At 36.7% G+C, this 12,894-nt stretch overlaps 1 protein-coding gene across 2 annotated transcripts in view; it reads right to left on the reverse strand.

The window, feature by feature from the left end:
- Window positions 1-6,389: 6,389 nt before the first annotated feature.
- Window positions 6,390-12,894, reverse strand: part of BMAL2 (basic helix-loop-helix ARNT like 2) — a 37,606-nt gene continuing 31,101 nt past the window's right edge. The window contains exons 15-17 of one of the 2 annotated variants that reach the window (XM_080363572.1): window positions 11,429-11,516; window positions 9,608-9,716; window positions 6,390-8,291 (exon numbers count right to left, since the gene is read on the reverse strand). In XM_080363572.1, the coding sequence (XP_080219698.1) occupies window positions 8,155-8,291; window positions 9,608-9,716; window positions 11,429-11,516 (334 nt within the window). In that variant the 3' untranslated portion in view covers window positions 6,390-8,154. Of the gene's footprint in view, window positions 8,292-9,607; window positions 9,717-11,428; window positions 11,517-11,632; window positions 11,663-12,894 lie in introns of those variants that run through there. The other variant, XM_080363573.1, reaches the window with a different exon arrangement.

Genomic DNA, 12,894 nt, shown 5'->3' on the forward strand with positions numbered 1-12,894 from the left:
AAAATCAAACATCTATAATCACTTTTGGGCCACTATTTCAAAATTAAAACTCATAAAATGAACATCTTATTATGCAGAACTCCTCCTGAACAGCTACTGAGGACTGCAGTTCTCTAACTAATTATTAAATTTAGCCATCCTGAAAGGAAGTAATGATCATAAACATCACTAAGACTCTACAACAAATTATTCCTGTTTCTAAACCTTTTACATTAAAGTGTAAAGTGGACATCTGTATATCTGAGCTAGAATACAACTTGTATTTCCACAAAGATGCTGAAATGAAATGTAATTCAAAAACTATTCGAAGACATACTGCCCCGAGATGGCAGAAACGCACTAAATCCTCAGTAGAAATGCTGAAGAACCTTTTTGCTGTTATTTTTATCTATGAAATAAATTATGTGGAATGTGAACTGATTTCATCATTTTGACACAAACACCTTGCCAAAATGCTGGTCTTGAATATATCTTGTTTTCCATGTGATTAACTGTGGCACTAACCTTGAGTTCGAGATGTGAAAATTGCTGCATTTTTTTTTTCTTCTTAGCCATGAACAGCTGTACATGACTTAGATTTATCAGTTCCTGAAAAGTGTGGTCTTTTCTAAAAAGATGAGTTACCGTATCTGCAAGCAACAAAGCAAGTTCTGCTACGATGATCTCATCTGCACCCTATGTGAATTAAATAAATATCTGTTTATCCATATATATGTCCATCTATCTACCTATCCAATGTTAACTGCAGAGAAAGAACATGGAAAAAAACCCCACAGCCTGGTTGTAAGAGGATTTATATCCAGCCCATTTATGTACTTGAGCTTCTGTTTTAACAGTTGTACTGCAATTATTCTTGATATTGATTTTGGCCAAGCTGAAGCCAGAGGCAAAGAATCTTACCAATTGTTGTGGGGTAAAGTTTGCACTCAATTTTTGCTAGTATAAATCAATTACAATGTTAAAAGTCCACTTGGGATGTATTAAACATCCTGTGAATTCTGGTCCCCATTCCCAGTGAAACTCAACTTTCAGGAGAAACAAAATTGCAACGAGCTGAGAGCTCATTCTCCATTACAACTGTTTAAATGGAAACTGGAAAATGTTTCACAGGTTGTTTAATGTCAAGGAACAGCAAAATCATCCACTGGCATTCGCAAGATTACACTGGATTACACATAGAAGTGCCCATAAATTTCCTTGCACATCAGTGACCCAATTAAAATACTTAATGAAAGTCTCGTTGCTTCAGAGGAAGAGACAATCTTGTTATCCCACACAGCATGTGCCTAATTCCCACATCAGTAACTGAAGTTATTTCTTGACAAAGAATGATCTGAATTACGACTACTGGAACAAGTTAGAAGTTCTGTCTTATATAAAGCTTCCTGCCATAAAAATGTAAATCACTGGACTCCAAGTTACATCTTCCAAATTTCTTGTTCCAAAAAATACCTGAACAACTTTATATTTGAGTGGGACAGCCATCAAAACTGCAAATGTCTCAAATCCAAATTTTAAAAGCCTTATTCCCTATTACCCTGCCTTAGCTTGATAAAAGCAGGACAGCAAAATCAGCCTGAAAGCAGCAAGATGAGGGGTCAGAAACGGTACCTTTGAAGTCCTTCTAAAAAAGGATCATGTTTATTAACACAAACAAGCTGTTCCAGTGGTGCAAGTTCCATTCAGCACTGTGCCCAACTCATTCCAGATTGATAAGGTGAAGCTTCAAATTCTGTTTAGATAATCTGTAGAAACCCCAAGTCAACAATTTTGAAACGGGCTTAATTCTTCAGGGACTGCTTGAGAAGGCAGCAGCTGCACAGTAGCCTAAGCAGGAAAATAATCCACTTGAAAATATTTTCCCCTCAGACTTCCTGCTACCAGTAATCCTCTTCACCATTTTTAAATGGTATCAGTAATCCTCTTCACCATTTTTAAAGTTACTGACCCTTATGCTTATCACCAAATCTGAAACACCATTAAAGTGATCATGATAAGAACCCTTACCACAATCAGTAAATAGACCTTTTAAATACAGCAAGGATGGAGACGGAGAACAACCAACAACCCAGCCCCCCTTGCTTTATCGCAAAGGAACTGATGGAGCACCATGCCACAGCCACACTCATGCAGGCCTCTTGCTTGTACCACCGTATAGAGTTGCATTTTAGATTACTTATATAAGCAGTTGTCCTGACACTGTCCTTCTTTCCCCCCCACCCTCGCTTTGTGAAAAATGTGTATTTTTCCTGCAACTGTATCTGGAGTTTCACTCCATTTGATCTTTCTGTTTATCTGCAAGCTTCCACAGCATTGGAGTGTTTCCCATGGCTTTCTACCAAGGCAACTGCAAGAACTCCTCTGCAATAATGACCTCTGATTTCTCAGATACACATGTTTTTATACTGGAAACTTCATGTTCCTTACAGAACTTGGATACAAAATGCCCCAGGAGTTAAAACTAAATACACGGGAAACTAAATACAGGGTTGTTTTGTTTTGTTTTAAATTACTATCTAGGAGCATGCTGTAAATTACTGTAGTAAACCACAAGCAAGACACCTCTGAAAAACTGCATTATTTAAAAAGTTTTGAAGCTGAGGGATTCATAAAGGGGGGCTGTCATAAGAACCTAAGAAGTCATGAGTAGCATAGAGACAGAAGATAAAAACCAACTGTTTGCTGTCTCTTCCAGCACCAGAAGCAGGGATGCACAAATGAAGTAGCAGTCTGCAGATGGAGCTAGCAGGAGCCAGAACAAAGTGGATCTTCCTGCAACAGGGAGGAGGTGCTCAAATAGACACAGTTGGACTGGACATCCCTCAGGCTTTACCAAATGGACAAACTCAATCAAGCTCAGGAAATCACAGAATCACAGAATGTCAGGGATTGGACGGGACCTTGAAAGATCATCTAGTCCAATCCCCCTGCTGGAGCAGGAACGCCTAGATGAAGTTACACAGGAAGGTGTCCAGGCGGGTTTTGAATGTCTCCAGAGAAGGAGACTCCACAACCCCCCTGGGCAGCCTGTTCAGTGCTCTGGCACCCTCACTGAGAAGTTTCTTCTCAAATCCCCCAAGCTGAAAGTCGTTGAAGCAGCTGCTGTGCTTATCCTACTCTGAACTGTCTCTAGCAGTCCGCCCATGTCCGCTGCTGCTGCAGCAGAAGGGGCATTCATGAACACTGTAGCTGCTTTTAATGTTCCACACCGATTGACATGGAAGCAGCCCAGAGCTCTTCAAAACAAGTGCTTAGCAGCTGAGTGTATCTTGCTGAAACATCACTTAAGTTCACCTGGCAAATCAAAGGTATATAAAGCATGAAGCATTAAGAAACCAATTTGCTTATCACCCTATTTTGACAAGATGAAGTCTAAAGTTGCAACCCCTCCTGTCAAAGAATTACTATGAACTCAAATTAGTTTGGCTAAATAGTAAAGCCCCTGTATTGTCTTCTATATGACACAGCCCTGTCTGTAAGATTTATGAAAGAAGCAATCTTTGAAGTCAGATTTGTTGTTTAAAAACACTGCATATTACTTCAGATATAGTATTGTTCAGAGTTCTGCTGCTCACTCTACAGTCCTTCTAGAAATACACTGATATGTTTTACTGTTACAAAAGAATCCATTAATTACGTTACTTTCTCTCAGTTGTGCCAAAGTTCCCTAAGTTTTGTAGGATAGATTACTGATGTCAGGTCACGTACACTTAGGATCTGCAAATGCCCAGGACGAAAACTTACGACCCAGACAGGGCCAGCATTCTGACAGCAACAACCAAGCAAGATCTTTCCCACAAAACTTTTTGTGACTTCCAAAGATCACGTTTGTATTTCTAAGGGTTTGGACATGAAAACAAACAACAAAAAGTGATGTGTAGTAACTGCCCATATATGAGAAATTACCATTTAATAAATCAGGCGTGTTGAGGTACTTCATTCTCTTTTCTCTCCCATTTAACCTAAGGTAAGAGCATTTCACAGAAGCTGACACATAATACACAACTCTCAGGGCCAGGTGTTGTGGTTTTTTGTTTTATTTTGTTTGGTTTGGGGCTTTTTATTTTGTTTTAAAATTCCCCAATGTAGTAGTCTGGCATAGTTTGGCAGCAGTTCCACAGGCCCTGCACCAGTAAAACTGGCTACTTGTAAAGGACGTGAGAATTTTTGACATGTCTCAGAAAGTCTGCCTTTTCCTCACTGGGAAGATGTGAAGTTTCTGAAAGCAATTAAGCCAGGAACAACCCAGAAAATTTAGTCATGACAGCCATCTGTCACAGTAAAGGGGAGCTGTCTCGAGCAATCTTCTAGAAATGACGTACACACAGAATGTACTACAGCAGCAGCTGTATTTCACCAGTGCACTCACCATGCCACTTGCCTTTTTTCCTGGATCCTCAAATTCTGCTGCTCTGAAACACGATTTTACATCTTTTCACCTGCAAGAACCTATAACCGCAAGTATCTTCTTGACCTCCATATTCACCCAGAACAAAATAATTCTCATCAGGGATGGAGAATAAAATTAACATATTCAGGGAAGTCCTAAGTGACACAAAGCTTTCCAGCTGATTATTACTTTCTGGAATTCCATGACATTTTATGAATTTACATTACAGATGTCAAGCCACAAAAAGGAAGCAAAAGGCTAAGTGAAAAAGGCCAGAAGTCAGGGTCTGGGGAGAAGCAGCATCAGTTATGCAAGAATAAATTCTTCATTTCAGTTTGTATCATGAAAAGGAAGACACTGTTGTGAGCAACCACTAAAAACTTCAGCCTTTTGTGCTTATGAGTAAAACAATTTTTCCAATGCTCTAAAAAGCAAAAGATCCACAGAAAAATCAAGAACTTCAGTGCACCACAGGTAAGAAACACAGACTGAAGCTCTGCTTTAGACCCACGCAATAGCACCATACTTGCCTAATTACTCCAAGGGAATCCCAAGAAGCAATTACACCTGAAAGAGCACAGAAAAGATTCCACCCCTCCCCAACACAAACTGTTACAGGAAATGCAAAAGTCAAGGTTTAATATATTGACATCTTCATGATTCATCACTATAAGACACAATAGTGTTCTGAAGCACTGTTTCAATGCACATGGCAGCCCAGGCCTTCCTGCAGTCCACCTCTGCTCTAACTCAGGCTCAGTCCTCACTCCAACAGCACCCAGGTGGTATCTGTCTCTACCACATTCTCATTCCCTGCTCCTAACTCTGAATTCTCTCGTGTTTTCCTGTCAACACAGCAACTGGTTTCCCAAAGAAGCTGCTGCTATAGCAGAACTCCTCTCCAGTAGAGATTTACTTATCTTTAATTTCATGTGTGCCCTCAGTAACAAATGAGTCGACCCATCTCCAGGTACAACCCTGATAATTAATCAGGCTTTTAAAAGCCTGTTGACACCTGCTTTATCACTTACCATGCCCACCTGCAATATGACTCTGTAAGAATCGTATCCACATACTCTTAACGTTTAAACAGCCTCTTTCAGTACAGCCTACAGTCACTCTTCTTTCCAGAGACCACTCAATTAAGCTGCAACATCAGTTTTTTTAGAACCTAGAAAATGCACGTTAGTGCATTACAAAGTTACCCTGGCTAGGGAATATCATCTTATGCTACCAAAATCCGCATCCGTTCAACCTTCCCATTTATACTTCTAGGGAATGAGCCTGGGATCTGAAAGCATGAGAACTTTGTATTTAAATTCAGTATTAGGTAGAACTGTCAGACTAACAGCAGCACATCAAAATAACAATTTATTGACTTGATTTAACCATATCTTCTGACAACCCCCACCATGCCAAGAAAAAACCTGTCCACGTCTTACTAGAATTGTATTGTTATACAAACAGACATAAACACATATTACCTCAACTGTATTCAAAAATATTTATTAATTTCATCATAAATGATGATAGTGACACTTTTTCTTGTAAGACTGCTTTAAGCCAAGAAAATTCACAAAGAGTAACAGGAGAATCTAATGAATTAATTGAGAGTCACAATATTGATCATTGACTGCAAAAGACTCAAAGTTACATTTCTGGGTTTATTTTTTATTTCCAAGAAGAATCAAAAAAATAGTGGTTTGACTCTAGACAGTTATATAAATATTTTGAAATAATTAATATGCTTCTTCAATAACAACATCTGCACCATTTTCAAACTAATCCAGTTCAAAAAGAAACTATGTTGAGGAAAGTCTGTCTAATTTTAAGCCATTTATTTACTCCTCTATCTGTGTTAGGAATAGTATTTCTTGTTTTATTTAGATTTTATTTCTAGAATAAAATAGAAAAAAATTGCATTTTGCAAGGGCAAAAATTGAAATTCTCAAATTTCATTTACACAAATAGAATTCTATCAACTCTTAGAAAGTACCTGTTTATTTTTTCACTTTGCTCCATGATATTGTCCAAAATTCATTTTCTGTGAAGAAACAGGAAAGTTTATTCTACTAAAGTTAGAGACAGTTAATTTTGGCCACATGTCTGTAAAAAAGAATTGAATGCAGGAAATCACATGCAAGTTCAATTAAAAAAAACCATAAATCAATCCAACAAGCCATTCTAGAAAATCTGGATGTCACCAAAAAATTCATCATTTGCAAAATGATTCATATCTATAAGATATAAAGCTGCTCTGTCAAAGCATAGGACATCAGTGCATGACAAAACTCTGCCTTCATTCAGGAAAGGGGAATTATCCAACAGTAGAAGCGTGACCTCTAGTGGGTGCCACATCTATTTGTTCGTAACAAGATCTGAAACAGGCTGTCTATTTGCTCACCTTTAGTATTAAAATAAATGCCATAGTGCTTATGGTAGTACCTACGTTTAAATTTCTGTATCAAATGCACATGTATCAAATACCTTCAAATGCTTTCATCACCTGAATTAAAAAACAAACAAGCAAACAAAAAACCCCAACAACAGAAAAACTATGCTGTTATGATATATAACGAATGCAAAAATTTGTCTAAACCTTTAATAGCAGAGATAAAAAGATCCACTCTATATACTAATGCTATATAGTTCTAAAGTTCCAATACAACCTATTAAGTGCCATGTTCTTGAGTAATTTGTTGTAACTGGGATACAATTCTTGCAAAAGCTGTCCCCCAAAGGATCATCCTATATTTTGCATTCACTTACAGACAGCACTATATTACACAATCATTTGTAAAAGTCACAGATTCAAGCAATAGAAAAATCACCCTAATCCCTCCAAAAACATAAAGACTATAAAAGATACTATAGAATTTTAACATTTTTTCACTAACAGACAGTGCTGGCCTCGCTCTGAAACCAAGACAATCTAGCCCAACTTCTTTAGTTAGTAAGTAACCTGCGACAAGGCCGAAGTGCCTTATTACAGCTAAAGCATTACTTAGGTTCTATGCACTGCCTCTCTAATAATACAGTACAAATAATACAAAATAGTAATTAAGATTTTGTTGCACTTTGCATATATCCTTATCATATTTGCATACTGGGGAAGTGATTATTTTTCTCAGAATATTGTCTTCTGATTGTTATGGTGATCTAATTAAAATCTTTGCTCCCAGAACTGTAGGCTTTATATTCACTTTTGACTATAAAAATTGCACTTCTGAAACTGGCAAGGAATCACAAACTGCATCATTTGAGAATTAAAATACCTTATTCTACAACTGTGGTGTACACAAATCATTATTTCAATTGAACTTAATAGTTACAAATATTCTTAAACCGTGTAAGTACAGTAGGTTCTACAGAAAGTAAATAATCAATATTTTACCATCTGAAACAAAATAATAAAATAATAAATAAAAGTTTAAGTATTAAAACTAAGAAAAAATATTCCTGTACATTGTATGGTACCTTTTGTTTAAAGCTTCTTAGCAAAAATATAGTAATGTGTTTTAAGCATTCCAGTTACAGATGGTTCAATATTAAAATGTCAAGGTTTCCCCATCATGAAAAAAATATTGCATTTTTCCATAGGTGCAGCAGAAACTGTCTCTCTGAACAAGGCGTCAGTCTTTAAAAATATATAGACAGTAAGTATCAATTCAAATGAAACATCAAAAATTATAATACAGTACTGAGGATGTACGGTTGTTGTGCATTACGGATTTTACATTCCTTCTTATTTTGAAAAAGCAGAACTAGAGAGCCCATTGTATGTCACTGAGTTCGGCTGGATCCCCCAGCCCTCCATCAGCCTCCAAGTAATTCATAAGAGCCGTCATAGCAGTGTCATCATTTTCACATATTGCATCGAAGTCCAGCTGAGAACTGCCACCTATAAAATGATTAAAACATTAGCATATGCAGCACAAAGCATGAAGAATATGGTAACTTTCAAAACATATTTGTTTTTAAACAGCACCTTCCTTTTAAGAAGAGGCAAACATTTACATGTAATTCTCATTGTTGTTGTTTGTTTGTGGGTTTTTTGGTGTTTTTTGGTGTTGTTAATGATTTTAAAAAAATAAATCAAATAACAGAAATAATGGCCATCTGCAGACAGTTACATGGACATATATAATTTAAGGAGATGTAAGTCTTCCCAATCCATTGGACTACCTCCCACTGCCAGCTAATAGAACTTGTATCCAAGTAGTGCAGTTCATATCACTGAAGTACAACACTGCATTCTACTTCATGTCACTTCAGTGGGAAACGCAATCATGTACCTGGATTCTCATCTGAGGTACTATGCCAGATAAACTCCTGAAACTTTTCGGGTTACTACACATCAGCTCTAGAAATCAATGGTAAAATGCTTTAGCTCAAGTATCAATGCAAAATGTTTCCTTGCCTATCTTGGATAAAAGTTGAGTTTTTAATGTATTTTTTTTCAAGCCCCTATTTGAGGATTAGCTTTTTTTCTTTCTTTTTTCTCTTTTTAATATAAAGTCCTCACAGCTAAACTGTGAGACAGCTCTAGATTATGAATAAGTATATAAAACTCTATTAACTCAAATAAAAGAGGAAGATGGAAGAGTTTCTAAGAGCTGAGATACAGGATAAACACAAACATTGCTTTTATAGCACTTTGCCTTTTATGTTAATAATGATACAATTGCGTTCTCTTTTTACAGGGCCATCAAATCCAATATCCAGACAAACTGCTGGGTTAGCCTATTCTTGAAGGAGAAGAAAGAAGAAAAAGAAATTCTTTGTGAAACATTCTGACTAGCCCTTTGAATTGACTGTTTGTAACTCACAGTTAAGAAAGAGATAAAGTGCTAAAAGGACAATAGTTCACAAATTACAACCAGTGCCCTTACACTGCATTGAAATACTTCTTACCTATCTCTCTTTTCTGGAGAAAGAACTAATAAGAACCTACTTAAAACTTGGCATGCAAGAACGCAATGGTAAACTTCTGTTGCAGGATGTAATTTTTGTCATGAGATTCAATCACTGATCAAATTTTGCTGTTTGCCTTCCAGTGATAACACATCTATTCTAAGAGTCCTCTCATCTTACGACAGACAAAACACTTGACAATTTATACATGGCTGTAAAGTGGTGTACTAAAAACCCACACCATTTATCAGAGATGTCTTCCCCTGTAATCCCCGAAGTATCCACAAGAGAAGTAAATCTTACTGAGGAGAGGTTCATTATTGGGAAATTGAATAGCACCCTGGTTTTGTTCTGAAGTCTCTAAAACTTCTGTTTCTGAAGGACATAACTGAATCAACTCTTTATTTGGCACCTGAAAGAACAGGAGTAGTAAAAGGGACAGAATTAAATCCTAAATTTAGTCACAATTACTACATTACAAAACTATTATAAATTGCTGACAAAGTATTTAGAACTAAATAGAGTAGATGAAAAACATGCATCAAAAGGCAGATCTATTGCATTTTAAAAACAATTCTTTTTAGAGGTTCACATTGCACTAGATTTGGCTTAAATAACAGGTGTTACTTACACATCTGTCAAAGATACTTTGCAGTGATGGCATCTGCTTCATTCAATATTCAGCAAATAAATCCATGACAACAAATTGTACTGGTGTATACTTTCTATGTCTAGTACCAAACCTACAAATTCCCAGTGACATCATGTTTGTCAATGTTTACACATTCTAGCTAAAAGATTAAAAAAGACCCTCATACCTCCCATATGTATTAAACTATGTGAATTATAAATTTGTATCTTCTCTACTATTTTGCATCTTGTTACCATCATGATAAATATCTATGTAGTTTTAAATTACTTTTTGCACTTCGGAAAAATCTGGTTGGCAGCAATAGAGATGGAAGTCATCCTAGTCCAAACATATCAGGAAAATAAAAATCTTTTTGGCTTTTCCCCCACTTTCGTTTCATGTAACACATATGGGCAACTTAGCAGGCTAGATTTCTTGGGTTGCCTGACTTGCATATGTTCTACTAGAAAATTAATCAAGTTGAAATGCTTTACAAAAGCTTTTTAGGAAAAAATGGGATACTAAAGCACAGAATAAACAAACACCTTGAAAGAATACAATTAAGTTATCCTTATGATGAGATGCTGCATGATTTAGAGAGTTCAGCATATATAAGTCAACCAACTCTTACGGAGAAAGACCTGCAGTAAGGCAGGGAAGAACTGACCATAAAAAAGGGAGGATGCCTAAACAATTCCTAGTCCAGAATAGTATTGTTAGGTAATAAAAATTGCAGTGGATATAAACTGCCTTTAAATGGAAAGAAATTTACATTCAAAGTAGTCCTGATGGAAAAGGAAATGTTTGTTCATACAGTGCAGAATATACAACATACAATATAGTTAAGCAAAAAATATGGTAATTATTCCATAGCTATGGTCAATACCTGTGATAGTCACACTTCCTGGTGTTACCAGCACTACTAGATTAGCAAAACAGCATATTCTATCCATTTTTAGAAGACTACTAGAATATTTTCAAAGTAAAAATTTTAAACATTTCAAAACTGAGAACATACGGCGTAGATTTTTTAAAGGGTCTTCAAGAACATTAAAAGTACAAGTGGGAGAAAACAAGAACTGATATCTTATTTAGGTTGTCAAACTGAACAGGTGACACTTTTACTCTCTGACCGTTATTTAGCAAAAGTTTTCTTGCAATTCCAAATCCAGAAAAGTCCTAATCACATGAATCACACTCATATTTAGTGTATTTGTAGAGCTTCAGCAGTGATACTAATAACTGTGGAGACTGCAGTCCCCTCAGCTTTGGACGGAGCCCCTTAAGGAGTGAACCGATGTGCCTGTAAATGAGGTTGGAACTTCTGCTGCTGTCACATCTCAAAAGACTTTCTTAGCTGCCAGGTGCTTGGCAATACCTTACACATTCTCTCACAAAAACACAAGTCAGGGTAATTTGGTTCAAACATACACTTTGGGCTATTTGACATTAACCATTTACTTTCAGATTTTTACAGGCAGTGACATACTCACATTGCTGCAGTTTACAGTTAAAGCTGGAGAAGGTGACTTTCTCAAGAGTTGTGATGGACTTAACTCCCCAGATGGTGAAGAATGCAACCTAAAATTGTATATGTTTAGTTGATTTACCAAGTCACACTGATCATAAACTGAAAATCAGCTTATATGTTGCAGAACCCACCAGACCTCCCCAGTGATGAAGCATGAGCCAGCTCATCTGAGACAATGTTGTCTTAAATTCTCCTGCTCCAAGTTTCAATAATGGAAAAAGCAGAAGAGATCAATAAAGGCCATGGGTCATAAATACTTGAGCACACTTTAATTTTTCTGTTGAATCACTGGCACTGACAGACCAAAAAGTAACAGAACTACACACACTGGGACAAACAGATACATTTCAAGTACAAACAGAATGCAGACAGCATCAGGAAGTTCTGCTAAATGGTGAAGGGAAAACATTACATCCTTCTAATGCTCCTTCTACTACTATTTTGTTATACTTGTACTTTCATATTTCCATAAAATTCCAACTAAAGACTGCTGCTTTGTTACCAGAATCCTTTGAGATTCTTTACATTTTTCCTCACGAAACATGCCAGATATGAAACTAACAGTGAAAATGTTGTGCCAGGGTCCTTTGGAGAGCTCACTCCTGTTTCCCCCTGCTCTTCCTGACTCCCAAAGGACAAGGCTACAGAAGAACCGGGGCTATCTGGATGCTTCTGTTTCCATCACTTCCTCAGATTCGGAATTTGATAAGGGATTGGAGGAAAGATAGAAAATGAGTGAATAAACAGCCTATTTTAAATAAGAAGAGTTATTTTGTGTGGAATATGTGTTAGTTCCCTACGTTCCAGTATCCAGTGCACTACTTGATAAGCAGTACTGCCATCTCTAAGACCCAGGACAGAAACTCCAGATTGAATAGATTTATAGCATTGCTTTAACTGAAATGATCATTCATCAGATGGTAATTAAATTCAGATATGCTTTTAAAAAGAGCTGTAGGCATAGTCCTGAAGTTTTAAAAAAATCTTGGTGATGTCTGATGCACAGCTTGAGAACCATCTGTGTCTTACTGATATTAAAAAAATGCAGAGAACAGATTAAGGTAGTAAATGAGCTCATCCTATTTGATTGTCTTTGTAGTCACAAAGCTATGTGATGAAAAACAGCTGGTGTTAGTCTCTGTTGACCACTTTTGTCTAATTTTGATTACCTCAGTGTGTGCAAGATAGTAACTTGATTTCATACAAAGAAAAATTAAGAAATAGCATGAAGTTCTATTCTTTGGCTGGAAAAAAATCCAGCATTTTTCTCAGCAATGACTCTGGAAAATTGAACTACATCTGCATGCAACTCTGACATCTCATGAAACAGTCAGTTCTTACAATGAGGCCTTTGGTGCCCAATTGTATTTGTAAGCGCCTCTAGTTTATTTTCCCCCAAGATACAGGACTGTAGGATGAGTATGATGC

The sequence above is a fragment of the Nesoenas mayeri genome (assembly GCF_963082525.1).
Source record: "Nesoenas mayeri genome assembly, chromosome: 1".
NCBI lineage: Eukaryota > Metazoa > Chordata > Aves > Columbiformes > Columbidae > Nesoenas > Nesoenas mayeri.